Source organism: Pteropus medius, unplaced genomic scaffold (assembly GCF_902729225.1).
Source record: "Pteropus medius unplaced genomic scaffold, Ma_sr-lr_union100, whole genome shotgun sequence".
Classification (NCBI taxonomy): Eukaryota; Metazoa; Chordata; class Mammalia; order Chiroptera; family Pteropodidae; genus Pteropus; species Pteropus medius.
The window spans coordinates 17,873,877-17,897,730 of record NW_024345601.1 but is presented as its reverse complement, the minus strand read 5'-3'; the positions used below and the strand labels follow the sequence as shown (position 1 = coordinate 17,897,730).

General features: G+C 37.5%; 1 protein-coding gene across 2 annotated transcripts in view; it reads right to left on the bottom strand.

Moving 5' to 3' along the window:
* THSD7B (thrombospondin type 1 domain containing 7B) overlaps nucleotides 1–23,854 on the bottom strand; it is a 742,175-nt gene that overhangs the window by 392,341 nt on the left and 325,980 nt on the right. For both annotated transcript variants that reach the window (XM_039874567.1, XM_039874568.1), the window contains exons 6-7: nucleotides 21,304–21,459; nucleotides 10,734–10,931 (exon numbers count right to left, since the gene is read on the bottom strand). In XM_039874567.1, coding sequence (XP_039730501.1) covers nucleotides 10,734–10,931; nucleotides 21,304–21,459 — 354 coding nt within the window. The remainder of the gene's footprint in view (nucleotides 1–10,733; nucleotides 10,932–21,303; nucleotides 21,460–23,854) is intronic.

The following is a 23,854-nucleotide window of genomic DNA, read 5'->3' as shown; positions in this document are numbered from 1 at the left end:
AATTCAACCTGCCGTTTTCTATCAGGCGAAATCCTCTTGGAAGTGACTGAAAATATGTGGGGCCTCTTGGAACCGACACAATCATCAGAGCACAAAACTGGCATTTTATGGAGAGAACCAGAGATGCTAAATACCCTCTAGTGCAGGAAAAATCATGAACGATACAGAACTGTTCTGTCCAAAATGTCAATAGAGGATCTACAGAGTTACCTTCACATGCAGAATAGTGTGGCCATTCCCACTGCGGTAACCATCAGAGGTGGTCTCCAGCCTCAGTGACAATGAGCTCATCATTTTAATCACCATTGGTAGACAGCTAAAATAGAACATGTATTCCCAAGCTAAGCCAAAAGTTGCCATCTTTTCATTTCTATCTATTTGCTTTCTGGAATGATGCATCACAGGGAAATTACATACTCTTCACAATGAATCGGTAAGTATATTTTAATAAACTCTGACATTAATATGAAAGACCACTTTTGTGTATAGAATTTTCTTGCTTTTTACCAAACTCCCTCAACCTTCATATGATGTTATTAGCATCTCCGTCACTGCCTCCCTATAGAAATATCTTTACGACGAGGGAATAAAAAGCTACTTGTCCCTAAATAGCTGTCTCCCATCTTCTCCTTTGTGTTTTTCCACACCTCCTTTTTCAGAAAATCTGCTTTTCTCTCTACTCCCAATCGAATCTAAGGAATAAATTCTATGCTGCTAAGCTGTCTGAATAAGATAAAGATTAGAACTAAAGTTGCTAGGGAAAACCAGGTAACTTAGTACAGTATATCTAACTCAAATATGTTTTGTGCCAGAAGGAAACATGTGTGGGGTTTATGTTTTTATTGTACCCGGTGATCTCTCTCTTGCTGTCAGCTCATGCCAAGGAAAACAGAGGTAAAATTCTTTGTGCAGTTAAAAATGGGTTTCATTTTTTGGACCTACACCAGTCAGCTGGCAGTGGTTGCTTTTGGTGCTGCATTGAGAGTGAATCTCAAGCCAAGTCTCACTTAAGAAAAAAATCTTAACTAATGAATGTCACTGCCTGGGCCTGAGATATGTTGTTGTTAGTGCATGTGATACATGTTTGCTGACATTCATAAAGTGATCAGCACTGATTTGGAGTTCAAAATTCTGTTGTTAGAACTCACTGGTTGTGTGACTTTGGGCTGTCAACGTCTCTGGCCTATGATGTCCTCATCAATAAAATTGGAATAATAATAATAATTCCCAATTGGGCTGCTTGGGAAATCAATTGAAATAACACTTTTAAGTTTCATAAATATTTAATGTGTACGTACTAATATAATAGATATGCTGGCATTGTGCCAAGAATAAAACGAATGATCCAAGGTCTCTGCCCTTGAGAGGCTAAGAGTCAAATGGAAAAACAAAAAACAAAAAACAAAAAATAAAAATGAGTAGATGCTTTCAATATATTGTGGTAAAGACATTGATGACTGAATCAGAAAGTGTTACGGGACTCTATTAGGATGATTTCTGTGGCAGCTGATATAAACTCTGAGAGAAACTGGCTTTTACAATAAGGAAATCTACTGTCTTAAATAACAACCACTGCTCGCACTATTAATTCAGGGGCTCAACGATGTCTTCCAGGACCCAGGCATCTTTACATCTCTGCCCTACTGTACATAGCAGTGCCTTCATCCCAAAGCCACATAATCTGAAGATCACACAAAGGATCATGGCAGCACCCAAAACAAAACCCTTCCTTGTCCACGTACCTCTTCCTATATCTCATTGGCCCCAGTAGATTGAACCTGAGATATTTCTGAACCAGTCATCTATAAAGGAAATGTAATTATCATAATTAACTGTTACAAATAATGTGAAGTGGGTAGTAATAATAATATTCACTAGAGATTCTAAACCAGCTTAAAAGAGGTGGCCTGGGAGTGGAGGGATGGTTTCCTGAAGGACACTGATCCAAGTTTTTAAAGGATGAGTAAGAATTAGCCAAAGGAAGAAGAGGAGGATGAACATCTCAGACAGGAACAACTTGATCACTATTGTAGAGACAGATCACTACAGGAGCAACAAGTAGAGGTAGCACTTACTGTAGCTATGAGTTTCCTTGATGCTTGTTGATTGAAATCTACCTATGAAATAAAGAAATATCATGGTCTTAAGATATCTTTACATTAATTTCAACACATTTTTTCCTTTAGTTCATGTTTCTTTGAAATAAAATGTATAATGTCTCTAAAAAGTTTTTATTTCTACTTAGATATCATAGCTACGAAAAATAATGTAATTCTTTGTGCATAGCAGACACTGAACTCAGTACGTGTGAAATGAACTACATAGAATGTCTACATAGACAGACGTGGGATGTCTATACAGAGGGAAAAGTGGGGATATGTTATGCTAGGAGTTACCAGCCAAAGGCCATAGGAAGCAGCCAAATACAGCTTTAAAATGCATTTCAGAATGAAAAAACAAAATTACATCCCTGTGACTAATGCTATAACTAATCCTTGTTAGCAATACTAATGGAATAGATAACAGAATAGGGAAACTCAGAGCATGTCCAGGGGAGAATTGAACGTAAATGGCAAGGAGGACAATCTCACAGTAATTCCCACTGAAAGTTTGGATTGATAATTTAATTATATAAACTACATTTTGAAGTATGGGCACAATCTATGATTCATTTTGCTTTTTGAATCATATGGAATGGGAACAGAAAGCAAAGAACTCAGTGAAAATTTTCTAAGAGATGGAAAAAGGAGACAGCCCTTCTAGGAGAGACATAGGCATACTCAGGAAGCAATTTCCTCTAAGCAATTTCTAAATATTAAAATCTGAAAAAATCAGGCTATATTTAGTCTGATCGTGAAATATTGTTGCAGTATGATGTGAATATAGCCATTTCTTTAGGAACCATGGTAAAAGAGAAAAAAGAAGAAAGCTACTTTATGATGTCTAGGTATGTAACAGAGTGGAAAGAGAAAGTAATTCAAAATACAATACCTCTTTGTTGACAGACAACACACAGTAAATATATTTAAAACTGCATTGCAGTTCCTCTCTCTTTAGCATTTAAATTGATTCACCAGTTTACATTTACTCTCCACCTTCCCATCAAACATAGATAGGAAATTCTGATTAGAATGAGTCTCTATTTTTCTCTTTTGGATTCCCTCATTGCCAAACATTATTAAAGTTTCACCTTTAATTTCATTGCAAGACGTCTAAACAAAAAGGAATGAAGAACTTGGCTACAGGAACTCTCAAATTTAATCTCCTTTGCAGTCTGAATCCTGTAGCGTGAAAAGCAGCCTGATCTTATTGGCACTTTCAACTGCAATGTCAGGTTCATTTCAAAACTTAAGACAATGTATTTGTCATCACCACACTTCCTTCGGTGAGAACACTGACACCAAACTGCTACCAGCTGGTGTTCTGAAAAAGAGAGCTTGCTGGAAATGAAAATTCTCTCCTCTAAACCTAAATAACTCATCTCACATATTATGTGTCTTCTGTTTCTGCAAGAGTGCACTATTGCTTTCCACTATTTGATCTTTTAGTAATCCATCTAGGTAACAATAAAGGAATAAAAGAATATTTACTCACTGCTTGCTTCTGGAAAGACAGTGATATATTTCATGGATTTCAAGAATAAGTTCCCCAGCAGGAAACTAAAAACAACAGATTAGAATCGATATTACTGTTGATTCTGACTAAGAGTAAGACATGCCTTTCACTGTTCTAGTCTACTTCTGTTATACACTCACATTATGAGGCTGCTTCTTCCTAGAACACAGGCCCCCTTCTTCCTCGAACAGTGTTTCTTAAAGTCTGGTCCCTGGTCGGAGCAGCATCATGAGCACCACCTGGGAACTTGTTAGAAATACAAATTCTGGAGCCCTACACCGTCCTATAGAAACTGGAGTGGGAGCCCGAAATGTGTGCTTCTATAATCCCTCAGGTGATGCTAATATACACTATAGTGTAGAACTCTTATCTAGAGCAAAGAAGTCAGAGCAACATGTTCCCCCAAACGCTTCAGATCCAATTTTCCCAAATAAATCATTCCCTTAACATCCAAAAGAAGTCTGTTCCTCTTGTTCTTATTCAGAAACATCTAATACACTCTGGAATACACTAGAAAATGAAAATATGAATAACCTAGTTCTCCCCTGAGAATCGTAAAATGTTGACCCAATTGTTAGAAAACAAGACTCAGGAGGATGGCATAAATTACTGGTATTGCCTAACTGGGAAAGAAATGAGATTCAATACTGTTTTTTATGTTTTCAAAGGGAAGACAGAAGAAGTATATTGAAGAAGCCCTTCAGGTATTACCAAATAATTGATAAATAGTGACAGCTGTTCAAAATATTGAATGAACTCTCGGGAGACACTCTAACAATTCTTCCTTGGAAGAAGATTCTTTAGATATTTTTTTATCAATATGGTATAATTGAATTTGGTCCTGTATCTCCTATAAAAGTGGACTGCTAAATACTTTCCAAGCATCCCTGTCTTGGATCCCAAGGATCCCTGAAGTACACTATAACCAAACTCTGTGACAAAGATTCTTGGGCAAGTATTTATTGGGGAGTAATGCCAGGGAACCGCTGCAAGAATCGGAGAGTGAGACAGAAAACGGAAGGAGGCTGATAAGGGATGTGTAATTTAATAAGTCAGCACTATGAGTAAGTGAAGATTTATCTATAGGAAACAGCAGAACATACACCTCAAGGTTATTCCATCTGAGGAACAAAGGACCTGGTATTTATACACCAACTCTCAATCACTGGTGGAAGGAAAGTGCTTCCTGGGATTGTTAATTCCCTGGTACTTCTAACTGCATGTGTGGGCACGGAAGGCCAGAGAAATTTCTTAGGCGTGATGATGCATATGGTATCAGTTGGAATTTCAGATCGACATGCACAGAAATGTTAAATAATGGCCAGGGGATCAGGGCAGGAAAAGACAGTCCATGCTAAATCTGATTATTCCAAAAAGGTATATATCTAAATTTGCATTGCAAATATAAAGTGCATGTCCATGTTTTTTCTCCTGTCTTTCGATCCCTCTAAACATCTGGTGACATAGTTCTAAGATTCCCAAACCTTATGCAAAGAAAGGAAAATGTGGGAGGTTTTCTACTAGAAAAAGAAACAAAAATTTAATAGTAAAGTAGAAAACGATACTTTCTTTTTTTAAAAAAACATATTCTAATTACTACTATCCTTTCCAAAATGCACATCTTAATTAACTGCATACTTTTTAAATCAAGGTGCCACTACTTAAAACTTTAGAAAATTTCTATTTGAAATTTATTTTCGAGGATTTGTGTTCTATGTGGTGACTCTTTAATAGGTTGATTCACTACAGGAATACTTGTGTGGCAAAGAATATTTGATGAATAATATATTCCTCATTCTTCTTAAAATAAAATAAATATTGTGCTGAAATAGCAGAAAGTCTTGTAAGAAAAAGAAAAATATACAGAGAAGTAAAGCAGTACTCTTTGGCCAAGACGAGACATAGCATGATCAAAGAGTTTAGAAAATAATGACCTGAGAACAAAAAAGACGTTCTATTTAAAATTCTTATGAATCACAAAATATTCCAATAAATAACATATTTTAAAGGAGTTTGACCTTATTCTCATAAGTGAGCCAAAGAACAATTCTTGAGACTTAAAGATAAAAAACAAGCCAAACAAAAGAAAACTTCTGACTTTAATCATAGATTTATCTATGATAATCAAAAATTTAATCCACTCAAGTAAATAATTATTCTTAAATAATTATTTTCACCGATTAAAGTCATCCTTAAAAAGGTACTTATGGTTAGAGGATACAAGCACATGACATTTTAGCCAAGATTAAAGGTCACATTTTTGGACTGTTCAAGGTTAATGACGCAAGACAAAAACTCATAAAAAAATGCCTCTGAAATGAAAAGTAAAGTCACCTTAAAGATGAGAAGTCATTTCTCATGCTTTCTGTGCAAACAGGAAAATGTTTGCATGGAGAAGTTCCAGCGCAACTATGAAAAATAAGAAACCTTGTATGCAAGAGGGTGTTGCAGCGACACAGAACTCCTAACTCCATGTACCTGTCAACATATAAACTTTGTTCTTCCTGATATATCCTACTCTTCACTAGTGTGGGTATTCGCTTCCCGCAAGTGTAGAATGTATACTGGATTATCTCTAAATAAAGGTGTTTAATAAAATATACTGTTTTTTCAAGACAGCCTATTTAGCAAATTATGGAGCAAAGCATGTAGTAAGGGCTCAGGATTTGACTGCTCCAGCAGGCAGGCTGGTGTTTACCCAATGACCCTGTGGTGTTACCCACTTTGCATTATGGAGACATCAAAGATGATAAATAGTGGTCACTTGCCAGCCGCTGTGAATGCCATCTACTGCCCTGGCATTATGGGGATTTTCCCAACCTGCTCTGGGAAGATGCCACATAGCGGTAAACCTTCATCAGTTACCAGTGAAACCTAGCAACAGTGAACCAATTACATGTTGGAAAAATAAATTTTAAAACACAATGAGTTAACTTGATAATCTAGGGGGAAAATATGTTGGGCTTGAGTTTTCAGCACACTCTATTTACTTTCAAATGCCGCCTTTGAAATACAGGAAACATACCTGTCATTGAGACGAGAAAAACCTATGTATGCTCCATATTCAGTAAACTTCTATTCATCCATAGTAATGATAAGATGTTGTGCAAAGGAGAGAAATCAAAGCAGATCCACTGACCAAAGCATTGGAAATCATATTCTAAATCAGAATATTCATTCATGTAATCTATTATATAATTTTCTTCCTGAAAATAAATATTACTAACAAATTGTTTGCCATAAACACAGGCCAAATGAGAAATAGGAACTTCAGTGAGATTGACTGAACAGTGTCGCTAATAAATCAAAGTAGAGAATGGGTCAAAGTGCATCTACAGAGATAGCTGCGGAAATTCATAGATGACTACTTGGATCTTAAGTAGTCCAGAGTACATCACATTCTTAAACTAACCCACGAGTTTTAGAAATATCAAATTGCTATTTCCAGTTACTTCCTGGCTTCCATGTAATGTAGATCATGTATATCTGAAGTTTCCAAGCTCATAGTGTGAAAAACCTTCTGGGAAGAGAAATAGTCTTCCTAGTGGCACAAGAAATGCCCGACAAGACACTATCAAGAGTCCAGCAGAGTCTTGATTACATATATGTGGGAATCCTTTGGCTCTAAATCTGAATGAGATGTAAATATCTTGCAAGGATGTTGAATGTTCCTTTGCTACACATGATACCTGGGGTAAATTAATATGGGCAAGTCTAAAAATAAGGGACAAAGCAAGTTACCTCGCAAATTATAGCAAGCCTCAAATCTGATTAGATCTAAGATGAGGGTTTTGTTTGTTTAATCAAAAAGAACACATATCTTTTGGTCTTATCCATTCAGCTCTGAATAATTCTGAAATAAAAAAGCGCATGAAACAATTAACAAACAGAGTGATGAAAAGCAAACTACCAAATGCTATAAGAAAAAAAAAATCACCAGAGACAGACAGACGGCCTTTTTTTCTCTTCAAACATTTAAAAGTGTCAACAATTCTGTCAAGTCCTGTGGCTATGGAAAGACTATAATAATACGTGGAAAGTCAAACAGAAATATTTCTCTGCAAAACTTATATCATCAATCATCTAAAATCTCATAGAAGCTGAACTGTGAAAAGTGCAGCCAGACCACATTTTCAGTTTCTCACTGGACCAAAGAACTGCTTCAGCTACCAGGAGGCCAGCATGTTCTCATAACCATGACCATAGCTGTTGTCCCACAAATGATGAAGGAGTCATCCAGATATTTAAAAACCACAAAGACTTCGTAGAACTGATATGAACCAGCAGTAATTCCTGCTCATCCCCATAGAAATTGAGAGTGCAGATCAATGCTGATAATCGGCCATTTCATAGGAAAAAAAGGAAACAATAAAACTCTATAACCGCTATAAAATGGCAAAGTCAATACCTCCGTAAAAAGAGTTCTGTACCCGAATTCAATGTGAGGGTACCCGAATTCAATGTGAGGGTGTGTATATGTGCAGTTTTCCTCATACCACACCAAGCGATTCACCAGCACCAGCTTGGTGTCCTACCATTCAGCTCAATTCTGACACTGTCTACCCAGAGATAGCATCAGATTTCAACAATAAAGGGCTCAATCTCATAAGACCACTCTCTACCTCAGACACCAGTCACAAACCCAGGTTGTTTCCTGTGCTTCTGACCAACTGGCTATAAATCAGAAGGTGCCAAGATCCCCTCCTTGGGTTCCATTAATTTACCAGAGCGGCTCACAGAACTCAATAAACCTGTTTTACTTACTAGGTGCTGGTTTACTAGTTTATTATAAAAGGATGTAACTCAGAAGCATCCAGATGGAAGAGATGCATAAGGCAAGATATGGAGAGAAGGCATTGAGTTTCCATGTACCATTCTCCCCAAATTGCCACATGTTCACCAGTGGGGAAGTTCTCTGGACACCATCTTTTGGGTTTTAATGCAAGCTTCTTTATAGAAGCATCATTAATTACATCATTGGCCATTGGTGACTGATTCAACCTCTAGCCCCTTTCCCTCTAATAAAAATCAGGGGGTGGGACTGAAAGTTCCAACCTACTCTTCCTGGTTGGCTCCTCTGGCAACCGGCCCCCACCCTTAGGTGCTTTCCAAAAGTCACTTTATTAACATAAACCCAGTTGTGGTGGAAGGGGGCTTGTTATAAATGTAAGACACTTATTTCACCTTTATGAAAGCAATTTCAGGAACTAAGGACAGGAGAGCAAACACTGTAACAACAGATATCCCCATTGCCCTTATTGCTTAGGAAATTCCAACGATTTTAGGAGTTCTTTGCCAGAAACGAGATAAAGACCAAATATACATCTCTAATTATAAATCTGAATATCACATTCTGCAAATCTGTTAAGAGGCACAACATAAATTGTATAATAAGTCTCTAGACCTATGGACATTTTATGTCATGACAAATCTCCAATACCTGCTATGAGATGACAGTCATTTGTTATTGCGTCTCAACTAAACAAATGATCTCGTTTCCACAACTGGAGGTTGAGAAGAAGATGAGTATGGTTATTCTAACCCTCATTATTATTTTCATTTATAAAAGAATGATTTTTGTACCATTCCCCCAGGACAGAGCACAGTAATAACTATGCATTACAAGTAAAATAAGCTTACAGCTTATTTTGAATGATTATGTGCCAGGCACTTTATTAGTCACTTTTATTTAACTAATTTAACTCTCACATTCTGAATGTGAGAGGTAGCTTTTGTTATCCTGACTTTTCAGCTAAAAAAAACCAATGTTTCCATAGTTAAAACTTTTTCCTGAGATCATATAGCAGATGAGTAGCAGACTTGAAATTCTAATGTCTGACTCAAAAACCTAGGTTTTCAACCTTTATACTACTCTTCCTGAATTCAAAGGAAAGCAATACAAAAACAATTTTATTTGCCTGTTAATAAATTGCATACGTTACCACAATTCAAAAATCATGGGGTAAAATTAGAAGCCACTATTTGTTTTAACTACTTGATCAAAAAGGACTATAGCTAATACAATCTGTTCCTGCTCTCTGTTTAATTAAACAACCACCTGGTTTCATAAGGTTATCAGTTATATCACCTGACAAAATGTCTACTTGTAATGGTAAAGTAGTGATAAATAAAAGAAGGAAGGAAAGACTGAGGGAGAGAAGGAGGAAGAAAAAAGAGTGAAGGAGGAAAGGAAAGGAAGGGAAGGAGGGAAACAGAGGAGGGAAGAAGGAAGAGAGGGAGGGAAGAAAGGAAACAAGGAAATGTATTGCTGAATGTCAAGCCTGTGTGGATGTTAATATCCATTCTGAATCCACTTTGTAATTTCCTTCTGTTCTATGGCTTTCTTCATTCCATAAGTCAAAACATTTCACTCCATACGCCAAGAGCATTATAAATGGTACTTCTCATGACAGAGTTGATTAATAGACATATTTGCTATTCTTCCAAGAGACTGAATTTTTAACTGTAGGATAAAGGTTTTAAATGTCACTTTTCTCATTTCCATGTGACTTACATATTTTATAAATCACACTTCATTTCAAATAACCATTGTACTAGAAGCTTGGTGATGAAGGAAAGACACCATTGTTAATAGTTTTGTAAATCTTTATAACTTATATTTAAAAATCGTTCTCTAGAAATGTTGGTATAATGTCTAGAACTGATTCCAATCTAATGTTACATAAATGAAAAGATATAGCTTAATATATATTTTTAAAATTTTTAACTTGGAGGGAGCTGCAGCCCTGAAATCTTTACAAAGTAGTATTTGCTAATAATATATAAAAGCATGTTACGTATCAATCTCAAAAAAGGCAAATAAAATTTTTTTTGTATTAAACTGAGACTATCCAGACCATTTCTGTATTCTATGTGTTGATGAATTAAGAACTTCAAAGAAATCTCCAGGTTCACCGTATTGCATTTGGACAGAATCAAATAGTGCTCTTTTGTCATGGAGTATGTGGCCCCATACTAAGTCAAGGCAGCTTACTCTGCAGCAACGTGTCACTTGAATTAAATATATTTAAGGATAGGAAAGTGTTTCCCTCCTTCAGGAGAATCATGTCATTTGGCAGATATCACTTTCAAAATACATGTGTTCCTTTACGTCATACCTCGGTCATTCTGGCAGACAGCCTTCAGGATGCGATGTCCCAGGCCACATTTTCCATGATCAGCGATACAGATTCCTTCAGATGCCAGCCATCGATAACACATTGGATCCTCACAGGGAACAGATTCCACCAAATGAGGGCAATACCCCGCAGGCCCTGTGGACTCCATGAGGACATGGCGCCATCTCATTCTAAATCCTTAAAAGAGAAAGAACAAGTTTCACAGATTCCATCCTCATCCAGCAAAGGAGAAGCAGCACTGTGGAAAGAGAAGAAATTTTCATTTGAAAACCTATAGCTCTAAAGCATGCATTATTCCGATGTATTTTATTTCATGGAAAATGGAGAGATATGAAAAGGAAAGAAAAAAGTGGGAAAGGACTAGAGCAGGAAATCTGTTGTCCAAGAGTTTCCGACCTAGGAACTGGAGAGGTCAGATAATCAAAAGAAATAACAAGTAGCACATGTCCTATGTCATCAATAGGCAAGTAAAAATAAATGGAGACTCATACAAATAGCCCAAACATAGATAAATCCACATTTTCTTTTTCCTGTAGTTTTTGACATTCTTGTTACTCGGTATTAAGTCAAAATACATCTGCACTTTGGCATATCCCGGATACCTGAGCATTCACGGCTCTGTGTCCCGAGATTTCCAGGTCAGCCTGCCTGTGAAGGCAGTATCTGTTTGGACCACACTACCCACCCTGGCTAGACATGAGTCCTTGGTTATTCAGTTAAAAAAAAAAAAAAGGTACTGTAAAACTAGGGCCCAAAGTCCCACCATAATTAGCGTATAAATGGGCCTTACATGCTATAAGCCTACAGTCACAAACACAGTATCACAGGAATCAAGCAGGTACAAACTGATGAAAATGGATAAACCACAAGACTGTAGGGAGTGGTGAGGTCTGTGATAAGTTGGAGAATGTGTGCCTGCTCTGAAATGGTCGGCTATTCTTCAGCTTCCATTGACAGTTGCCATGAGAAAATGTGAACTCTCTTTTATCAAATCTTCTGGTTTTGTCTAAGAAGCCAGAAATCCAAATTATGTTTTGTTTTCATATAAAATCTCTCTATTTTTAAATGTCGGAAAGTAATGATTTTTTTTTTTTTTAAGTTAGCTAAAACAATAAGTGACTGAGAACTAGATAAAACCCTTTAGTCTGAGTTTTTAGTCTGTGGTCCTCATGATAGATCACTTCTAAAGGCTATGCCTACTTTCCATGGATCTCATATTTTATATTCCATTCTTTAATACACCAAATTCAACCACTGATTCATTTCCTTTTCTTTAAAAATAAAGCCAATCATATTGCATGGTAAAATTTTCAGAAATTGTTCTTTAATTCCTTGAGGCAAGTAAAAAAGATAAGTCTTTGATAGAAAGATAGCATAAGGACATTGAATTCCCAGAATGTGAGTTAGATACCCCACAACCCTTCCAACAAGAGAAGGTGAGAGGGACAAGTTAGGAAGCATGGGAGGTAACAAATCCAGGTATATGTCTCCATAGTTTTTCCAGCTGTGTCTATTTTTCCACAAATAGTAATGAAATAAAAAGGTTACAAAGCTCAAGGTGTAGTTGGCAAAAGACTGGCTCCTCTTAAATAGCACAGCCAAAGAGGCTAAAACAAATTGACACATGGTTTTAGGCCACAAGAGGGAGCCAAGTTTCCTTAGAATATTGCAGGGCTGGGCAAGTATTTTATTTATTTTATATTATTTTTTGATTTTTCTATTATAGCTGACATTCAGTATTATTTTATATTAGTTTCGTGTGTAAAGCATAGTGGTTACGCATTTGTATAATTTACAAAGCGCTCACCCCAGATTAGTCTAGTATACACCTGGCATCATACACAGTTGTTACAGTATTATTAAGTATATTCCTTATGCTGTACTTTACATGCCTATGGCTATTTTGTAACTACCACTTTGTACTTCTGAATCCCTTCACCTTTTTCAACCAGCCCCCCAAACCTAAAACAATCATAAGTTCTTTATTTAGGTTTTCTTGGTCTAGGGTTAACCTATAAACTCCCTTCACAAGAGACTCTCAGACTCTTACTTTAAAGATCAGCCACTTGTTGAAAAGGCATTATTTGGCTAATCAGACACCATGTTCTCATGGCATTAAAAATATTAAGATCGGGGTGATTAAAACAATAGATGATTTCTGCCTGTTTCATATCTCCGAGTATATATTATTACTTAGTCGAAATAAAACCCAGGGAAGGGCTTTTGTGGGCCACCTTAAGTAAAGACGCCGGAAACATGCAGGGCTCTAAACTACACTCAAACATCAAACTGTAATGACCAATGAGCTCTCACTGCCACACACTCTGGATGACCTCTATTCTTACGTGTACTGCCCATATGCTGCTTATTTACTGTCTTATGTTTGTGCTTATTTAGTCTATAGCTTTGAGCAGGAGGTGCCATGGGTCTTCATGATTTCTGTTATTTGTCCACCAGCTCAGAAACCTAGCAGTCCTATACCTACAGCTTAATGCCACAGAGGGGCATGTGCAGTTTTCCTCTATAAATTAAGTCGCATCCATCTCCCCATAAATCTATAGATTACATCTCCTCAGTCAATAAATTCTTTCAGTCTTTCATTTGTGCTGCCCTTGTCCTGACTCTAACTAGGATCAAATCATAGCACAAGCTCAGCATAAAACAAAAACCTTGGATTCTCCTGTTAACACTTAACTTTAATCACACATCAATGTCCATGCCTGCAATAGATATCAGGCTTCCCCTGGGTGCTTCTGTTATGAAAGATACACACTGCCAAGTCCACAATGGCTGGGGCCAGCCAACCACTTACCTTCATTTACTCAATTTCATATTAATCAAATGTCGTCATTCCATAAACATTAACTGCCATATGTAGATCACTATAATGTACTGTAGGAAGCTAAAGGAGAAAGACAAAACATAAATCTAATCTTCACAGAAAATGTAGTCCAACCAGGGAAAAAGGCACGTGCATTAATTAAGCACTACCGTATACCAAGAATGTGACAACTTTACTTATATTACCCAAAATTAATAAATCCTTAAAACTATTTCACCAGTTACTATTCTCATTTTACATATGTGGAAACTAAGGCTAAAAGATATGTTATCGCTTCTCCAAAAGCACGTTACTGGTGAAATGGATGTGTATGAAATTTAGCTTCAGTCTTTCTAAGTCATTACCCACTCGCAAGAAAGGATTCAAGGCAGCTCTTGGGTACAATGTGCTCCAGCCACACTTCATACAGTGGATCTGACAGGTACCATGTTTCATCTCCCTAACCTAAAGGTGTACAGATTAGAGAGTGGCATTTTGGCCACTGGATAGCAGGAAAGAGTTATAATAATCACTTCCTGACCACAGATTTGGTGCATCTTTAGGAAAACTAATATTTGTAGATTTTTATTTTTTTCTATAAACCTAAAGATTTAGTATATAGTCTACCAGTTAAGTGTATATTCTACTGAAGATCATTCCAAAAGAGTGAATCATGGGTTGAGGCGGAAAAAGAGACAAAACACAAACAGCAGAATTGTCAATATCTTTTTAAGTAAAACTATGAAAAAATTAAAGGAGGCTCAAGAGGGTAAATCCAGGTCAGAGGACTGTATTTCTTTACATGCTAGTGGCCCAAAAGTGTCCACCTAAGCTTCCATGGAGCTATCCATGGCCAACACTCTCTACACTAACTCCACTGGGACAGACTTGAAGCAAGATCCACCAGGCTGACCAAAGATAACAGAAGCTTATTCCATTTTAAACATTCCACTTGTCCTTATCTCTGGCAGCCTGGATGCTGGGTAACAACGCTGAGTCAAAGAACTTGAGCAGACTAAATCTTTGATTCCAATTTTAGAAATCAACCACTATTCTTGCAGGGGTAGTATTTTATAGTATCATTATTAGTTCACCCTGTTGTGAATACAGCAAAGAAGAAGATTCATTGATAGGGTAACTGTGAGCATGAGGACTCAATTCTTAGAATGAAAAGTTGGTACAGCACTCCATCAGTCCCAACACACAAAGCTGTCTCTTAGTATACACATATTATCTGTGACAAAGCGAAATAATTTTAAGCAGATGAGGATAGAAAGTGGAAATTTTCCCATTATTACATAAGATCTAAAACATGTCAGTATTTCCCTACTTTAGTGCGTTATCTAAATTGATTTGTTTCCAAGTATAAAAGACTTTCTTTGTAAAGAGTGTCATGACTTCTCAGTTTCAAAATGCCTTTTCCTACGGAGACTTTTGGCACTTTAGGTGTTTTGATGGGGACTGTACAGGGGAGGAATGGAATTCCCAACCTCCTACCACATAAGCAATTATCTACTGTGACACCGTCCTGGGAGGCCTCCATCACTTCCTCTTTAGAACAACTTCAATAGGCAAGGTTGCCTTTCGGAAATAAGTCTAAAAAGGACAAGACTGTCATATAAATACATGTCTTTACATCAAAAATATTTTTAAAAAATGCATTGCACCTCTATGTAGAGTTCATTCATCAGCAATTTTTCAGATTACTTCTCTTTCATCTACTGCTAATTATAAGTCTCTGGGAATGCATGAAAGATAACGCAATGAATGATAAAATCTGATCCAATTTAAATTCCTCTGAAAGGTGTTCTAGCTTCGCTTGACAAGTACCAACCTGCCAACCACTGTTCCCCTTGTCTGCCTGTCACAGACCTGATGAAAGGTGCGAAGGCTGTGGACAACGGCTGACTTCGTAATGTACTCTGAATGGCTGACAGCCACCAACCTTATTCCTGATTGAATGGTGCCTGCCTAAGAAGAACAGCCATATGAAGATAATTTCTATAATAACTAATTACTTCTATTAGTTATCTGCTTTTCCATCCTTTTCTACTTTTTTTTCTTAAACGTGAACAAATGGGACACCATAACCACCAAAGCCATAATACAGCAACTAGGAAAAAGACTATTGAGGAGCAAAAGTAATTAGGTCCTACTTTCCGCAGTTATTTTCTTGCTGCTGTTGTCAGCTTGTTTTTCCCTTAAATCTTCCAATATATATTCCATATGATGGTATATATAATATATATGTATATTATATATCCAGGTTCATAGATAGATAAATAGATGATAGATGATAAATAGATGATAGATAGATAGATGATAGATAGATAGATAGATAGATAGATAGATAGATAGATAGATAGATAGATAGAATCTAAGAGTATAACTATCCTAGATTTCTGCTAGTAGGTCTACTGTATTTCATTAGAGCAGAGAACTCAAATGTGAAGCTAAACACTCCAGTTTTCATTCACAGTTCTGCTATGTTTAATGCATTAGCCTATGCACACCAGCCTTCATGGATTTCTAAACCGCATTCAGTTCGTGCCAGTCAGTAACTCTGGCAGAACCCATGGTAGCACCATGAGACAGACTGAGACTGAGAGGCTCTTAGACCTCATGCTCACTATTTCGGTAGAAATAACAAGATTACTTACTGTCATCATAACATGCTTGGACTCCTGGTAGGCACAGAATCATTTATCTAGAGGGAAACCCCATTCTTTATTCTTCCCAAGAGAGATTACAGGCAGGTGGTCCTGGCAGGTCTTAGTAAGACCTTAAAAATGGAAATTCTCTCTGCTCTAGGTGGAAGTATTTATAAAATCACAAACTCCCAGGCCTGAATAACAATCATTACACTTATACTCTCTTCTGTCTCCTATTACTTAGTGCCTAAAGTAGATCATTTAGCCTCAGTATGGGCCCTAGAAAACAGAGACTAATTCTTATCAATCCCAGCATGCCCCTAAACTCTGCAGAAGTTCTACTATCTCCACCCTTTCCTGAAGCCCCAAAGGCTGAGGCTCTCTGAAAAATTTATTGTTTAAGGAAAAACATGCATCTCAGTTACTTGGTGCTCTTAAGCTGATTTTGGTACACTCTCCTTTTCTCATACACTGCAGTCTACTTTCCCTTTCCCTTCAAAAGCAAAGCGCCAGTGTTAAGATGCATCCCACACCTCATCTCCTACATCAACTCAAAGATTAGCTCTCAAGGCTAATGGTTCCCACTGGCCAGTGTGGTACACATGGCAGAGGATTTCTCTGCTAATGTCAGGGCTAAACTTGTGTCTTGATCCAAACTTTTAATGGAGAAATCACTAAGGAAGCCTAGTGTTTGAAAGAACACTGGACTGAGGAGACAGAAATCAAGGTTCTTAGTGCTGGCACGGCCATTATTAAGTCACTGCGAGATTTAGGACAAATTGCTTTACTTCTCTACATTTTAGTTTCACATTTTACAAAGTGTTATATCTTTGTTAAGCCTAATTACTGATGCAAATTTAGGCAATATATTGGTTTCCTAAATGCCAATGCAAGTTTAGCCAGTATATTGGTTTCCTAGGGCTGCCAAAACAAAGTTGTACAAACTGAGTGACGTAAAAAAACCCAGAAACTTATTGTCTCACAGTTCTGGTGGATAGAAACCCAAAATCGAGGTGTCAGTAGAACCACGTTCCCACTGAATGCTTTAGGGAAAAATAGCTTCCGTGCCCCTCTCCTAGTTTTTACTGGTTGTTGGCAATCCTGGCAATCCTTGGCTTGTAGAGTTATCACTGCAATATCTACCTCTGTCTTCTCATGACCTTCACCTTGTGTATGCTGTCTCTATATCATCACGTGCCATTCTCTGTGTGTTTCTCAGTGTTCAAATTTCTTCCTTTGGAAAAGGACACCAGTCTTTGGAATAGGGTCTACTCTAATCCCATGTGATCTCATCTTAACTTGATTACATCTGCAATAACCCGATTTCCAAATAAGGTCGTATTTACGCATACCAGAAGCTAGCATTGAACATATCTCTTTGGAGGACATGATTCATCCCACAGGAGGTGATGTCTAATAAATGCTGAACCAGGGTATGTTAGCAGGAGTTGACCTCTACAATAGGGGAACAGGAGCCGATGAGGAAAAGATTTGGCTTAAAAGCATCTTGAACAAATGGGTAAATGGAGGGGTCAGAATGTTGTGAGTTTCCCAAATGAGTTCCATGGACAAGTTCTGAGTTATGTGGAAAAGGAAGACTGAAATGAAAGTTACAAGAACAATTTTTCACAGAGTTTTATGAAAAGTTGGGCTCAAGTGACAAAAACTACAATACAGAATTAGGAAAAAACCACTCTCTGAATTTCTGTAGAGACTCTATGGCCCAGAACAAAGGGAACTAAGCATTTAATAAACACCTATTAAGTCTGACCCCAGCATTGGTTTTCCCTTCTTGTAGTATATCAGCACCTTATTTTTTCTTGAAGGGGCCACCCTTCTTTCACTCTCAGTCTGTGAAGCTTGGCAGAGCTGTCCCTCCGCTGGTGGTCACATGCCTAGGATTTCTCCGCTTCAGCCTCACATCCCCAAATCAGAGTGACTGGGTCAAGGAAAAGTACGTGACCCATATTAGTCAATGAGATTCAATTCCAGGAATCTTTCTGGAACTTTTAGGAAAGACATTTCTTTTTTACTTTATATACTATCTAAAAAGGAATTCGTTTACTTACTTACTTACTTACTTACTTACTAATTTACTTACTGTGAGACTTTTAAGATCAACTCTCATAGCAACGTTCAAGTATATGATATTGTTAACTATAGTCATCATGCTGTATATTAGATCCTCAGAATAAATTAATCTTATAACTGAAAGTTTGTATCCTTTGACCAACATCTCCCCAATCTTCCAATCCCCTAGCTACTGGCAAATACCATTCTACTCCCTGTTCCTATGAATTCGTTATATATATATATATGTGTGTGTGTACATATATATATATATTCCACATATAAGTGAAATCAAACTATTTGTTTTTCTCTGTCTGACATTTCACTTTGCATAATGCTCTCAAGGTTCATCCATGTTATCACAAATGGCAGGATTTTCTTCTTTTTATGGCTAAATAATATTCCTTTGTGTGTGTATGCATATGTATGTATATGTATATATGTGTATATAGATATATATCACATTTTCTTCAACCATTCATTGTTGACAGACATTTATGTTGTTTTCATGACTATTATGAATAACACTGCAATGAATTTTGGGGTGCAAAGAGAACAGATCTTAAAAGTTTTTTATACACACTTACACACAAGGTAATGATGTGAAGTGATAGATGTGTTAGCTAACTGTATTGTGGTAATCAATTTTGCAATATATGTGCATATCAAATCATTATGTTGTATACCTTAAAATTACACAATGCTTTATGTTAACTATATTCAATAAGGCTCAAAAAATTAATTGACCATTAAATATAATAAGATGTCATCGTTTGTAAGACACTATGTTGATTTTATTACAATGTTTTGGAAAGAAAAATACCGCTGCATAAAATGTACTTATCAATGTTATGACAAAATCTAGAAACCCACAACATGTGGGAAAAAAATGGATCTAAAAATCAAGGAAACAAAAGATCTTTACCCTTATTCTCCAATTTGTAATTTGTAGGCCATGTCAATGTTATTTTACATCTGAAAGTTTAAATGAAACTGAGAGACTTTCACAGTCTGACCTATTAAAATTATAAATGGAGTTTTATGTTACTTACAGATTATTTGGATGAAATCATTGTGCCTAATTTTTTGTTTTGTTTTAAATCAAATGTCAATTGAATAAAAAAAAGTTTGAATGTTATGTTGCTTTTAAAAAAAACAGAAAACATTTATCACTGAAGTGATTTATAACTTTTGTAAACAATTCTAAGAAATAGATGTTTCAAATCAGAGTGTTTCAAATAGTTACAACAATTTGTTGTTGCCCTGTTATTTGTCAGATGAATAACCACTAAAAGGCATATATTAACTAAAAGTAAATCTACCAAAACGGAGGATACACGGTAGATTTAGCAGTAAAAAAATTAATGCTGGTCTTTACCCCATAGAGAGAGCCTGCCTTATAATGAACAGAATACAGAGAAAGGTATAACCAAGAGATGGAGCGATTAGAAGATGTTAAAGAGAAAAAGAATAGAAGATTGTAGAAACAAGGTCATAAAGAAAAAGAAAAAGAATGAGAAAGACTAACACCTGAAACCTCACTGATACTTTTGGATGCATTCCTACTTTCCCTTCTATTTTGTAGCCATATGTGCTAATAAATTCTCTTCCGAATTGTGTTTCTGTCACCTGTAACCAAAAGTGTCCCAAATAATATAAGGCCCATTTGGCCTGGTGTAGGTTCCACAGCTTTGAAAACAAAGGAAGGTGACATTCAATGGAGCAAAGTTGCACCAGCACGGACAGCCATGGCCTCAGTGGCTGTAGCAGCAGCTTAAGTCCAACCAGCTTAAGTCATTTTCTAGACAGAGACCTTAAAACAGAGTGACATAGGTCGAACATAAGAGGTCCGGTTCTAACAACATGTAAGTCACCTGGAAAATCTCATATGCAATTACAAGAGACTTACGAGGTCCAGTTATACACATGACCATAGATTGTTGGTATTACTACTAATGAGAAATTATTTGTGTCCATACCTAGAAAGGCATGGGCGATATTCTGGTTACATGTCAAGTAAGGAAGTAACACTAGCCCCTTAGCCACCCCAGGTCCCATTGAGATCCAGATTTCTATTGTTTGATAAAAGAATTAAAGTTAGCCTCTTCCTGCCTTAGGCTCGACATACACCTTCCTCTTCTGTCTTAGAAGAGAATTAGAATAAAGGAAAACGCCAGCGACAGGGTGTGTGAACCTGGGTATGCACATACGTGCATTTGTGCGCCGCAGGGACTCTTGAAATGTGAGTTTTCACATAGACCCAGATATCAGCTGAGAGCACCAGTTTTGGAACATCGATTGCTTGCCCATGTATTCTTTCTTTGCATGTGATAACTTGGGTTAGTGCTTAGCAAACACAACCTAACTTCTGGAATGTCCTTGGACCTCATTTCTCTTAGTAAAGGGAATATTTCTATTAAGTACTGCCATTTAATGGAACACCATATCAGTACAAACTGAAGGGTCAATGAGAAAAAGTCAAGATGTCACCTGAGATGAACTCTTGCAGATGAAGATCCATATTAGCAAATGAAAGAAAACAAGACTGTAGAGGTCTATACAATTAAACAAGTACATAAAGTTTGAGGGTTTCACTTTAAGCCTGAGGACATCTGAAAGTAAACAACACACATAAATGCCCCTCATGAAAATATAAAGCATGACATCAAATTCAGCATGCAGAAATCTGAAAAGAAAGAGGTATGCAAAAACAGTTGTTTCCTGATGTGATTACAGAAATATCTACAAAACATTAAGTTATACCATTTTAGGAATAATAGTCACTTTGCCAGCTATCAGCCAGATCAGAAGGTCAATCAAGGTCAGAGACTGTGTTCCATGGAAATGTCCCCAACGGCCTCCCTAAAAACTGAATGCTATCAGGCTTGAGCTGGTTTTCTAAATTTTACAAACAAATATTGTCTTAAGCAGGCTTAATCGGCTACTTAGCTACCAGAATAAACGTGTGTACACTGAAAGTAAATGGACACACAAACTAGGCACTCACCTTTTCTCCCCTGTGGATCGCGGCAGTTTTCATGGACGCACAGGCCCCAGGATGACCAGGAAGATACTACACAGTCTGTAGAGCAAGGAATATTGCAGAGCTGAGAGGCTGCAGGGGCAGGTCCCAAACATAATGCCATTTCCACAGGTCTAGAGACTGAAGGACAGAAAAAGAAAAAAAGAATGGGCCACGTCACATTCTCTGGACATTCTTAGAATTGCTCCTGCCCACATCAGCTTTATGGTTAAAAAAGAGTATATGCAGACAAAACATAAACACTCTCTAATACTCATAACTTAGCTACACATTATGAGCATTTTGGGTGAGAAAAGGCAAAGGAAAAAAGGCAGCAAAAAAGGGCATGAACTTGAGTTTCCTGCTTCACAGAGTATTCCCTGGGAATCCAAGAGAGGACTGGATATCCAGACACAAATTACCTAGAGTTATGATTTTAAAAATTGAAATGGCTTTGTGAAGTTTCAAGATGAGTCTATCTTGACTATATAAATGACTGGGTTGCTGTGAAAAAAATCAAAATTAAACCCCTGAGGTGGGGTGTTTAGCATAACCAATCTACTGCTGTTACTCCCCTGAGGGGTGGAGCTCCCGGAGACACAGAAGAAAAATGGTTCTTAGAATAAGAATAATAATCAGAATTTGCGACTGCAGAATTAGCCCCTGGAAGTCAGTTCCATTAGTGAGAATACCAAAAGGCTCAAAGAGTGTGAATGGGAAAAATAAAAAGTTTCAAAGGAAATAATACTAGAGTTTTATTTGCAATTAATTCTTTCACAGTTTACCAAAAGGACTGGACCTGACAAATAAAAGGCAGGGGCAAAGCAAGATTGCCAAAGTAAATGTCAAAGGCTGCAAGCCACGTGGAGAGAGACAAGGAAAGGAAGAGAGAACAGATATTGGGGAAAAGCAAAAGAGAAGCTAAAGAGAGGTGCTGATCAAACAGAGATTGTGCTACTGATGATAGCAGTGGGATGGGGAAGCTGGAGTGACCGGGAATGGGGATGGAGATGGACACATGACACCAACGGATTGTGGGTAAAGAAGAACCTGTGAGATCGGATAGGGGTCTGTGATTCCTCCTTCTAGGAGTGAGCAAGAGAAGACACTGAGTAAATTATGCACTCATTCCAAACCCACCGTGCACTCACTCTCAATCAGGCCCTCTTTGGATGGTGTGTTTGCTTTCAAGGAGCTGTAAGTTGAGAAAGGTAAGTAGCACATTAACAAAATTGATGTAAAGAGAGGCTTCAGAACATCACATAAGTAGAAAGCTGCATTGCCTGAGGTCTTAAGGCAGAAGTATGTTTTTTGTCCAGACTCATGCTTGTTAGAAGTTCAAACTCTAGTTGCAAAAATAAAACCTCAGTAATGATGGAAAAGGAAGTGGGGCATGAAAACTGATTAATCTGATTATTTAATAAACATCTATATTACATGCCAGGCACCTGTTACATCTCAAATTCATTGAACCTGTGTAACTTCTCTTTGAGATATATTATTAGTTTAAAAAAGAGGAAACCGTAACACAGAAATATTTATCCCCTTGCCCATATTTCCAGTTAGTGAGCAGTAGACCTGGGTTTTAAATCTAAGTGTCTATCTCTTAACCACTACACTAAGTGGCCTCCTCATCGGTCATTCGATGTACATTGGTAAGTGCCTATCATGTGTTAACACTGTGTTAGGCGCTGAAGCCGGAATAGTGAGCAAAACAGATTAGGCCCTTGCCCTCATGGAACCCATATTCCAGTGTGAGTTGATATTAGTCATACATGAGTCCCTGAGCTCCAACAATATTGGAAATCTGTTACGGCTGCTTCTCCTTCCTTTGTCTTGCTGCAACACCAAAGTGATAATCAATGCTGAGAAAATACTCCAAACCTCTCAGCTCCAAGACCCAGCAGACACTTGATGCTACAACCTCTATATTGGAGTTTGGGCTCTGTAGTTGAAACTCATCAATCCACCAGTGCATGGCCAAGCACAGAGTGAGTCTGCATTAAATCTCATCAGAAGCTCCATATTGTCCATGTACACAAGGCTTCAGATTGGCAGTCCAATCGCAAAGAGAATGGGGAACTTGTCCTGAAGCAGTGTTTGTCACAAACTCTATTTTTACAGATATGATGCTTGTTTGGCTTATTTTTGGAGGGCTGTTGAGGATTATTGAGACACATGTGGGCTAAGTCCCTCAAGGTCTCCTTTGATCAATACTTAACTGTCAATAAGTTGACTGATGTACATTAGGGCTAATGGTACTCCTAAGGTTTGGAAGCAGGAAGGAGGGAGATGGTTTGCTGGAGAAGAACAGGATGGGACTTCCCTGGGGACTACTAAGTGACATAACTGAAGGCCCGGGGTGAGACTGAGGCCATTTGTCACAGCACTTATGTCTCTTCTGCACCTGCTGCTTTGACAGACAGTAGATCTTTATCCATATCAATAAATTCCTCCAGTCCCAGGCGACACATCTAAGTTGCTTCGTTTAAGCATTGAATCAATGTACTTGGGTCAACCTATCTCTATCTCAGAC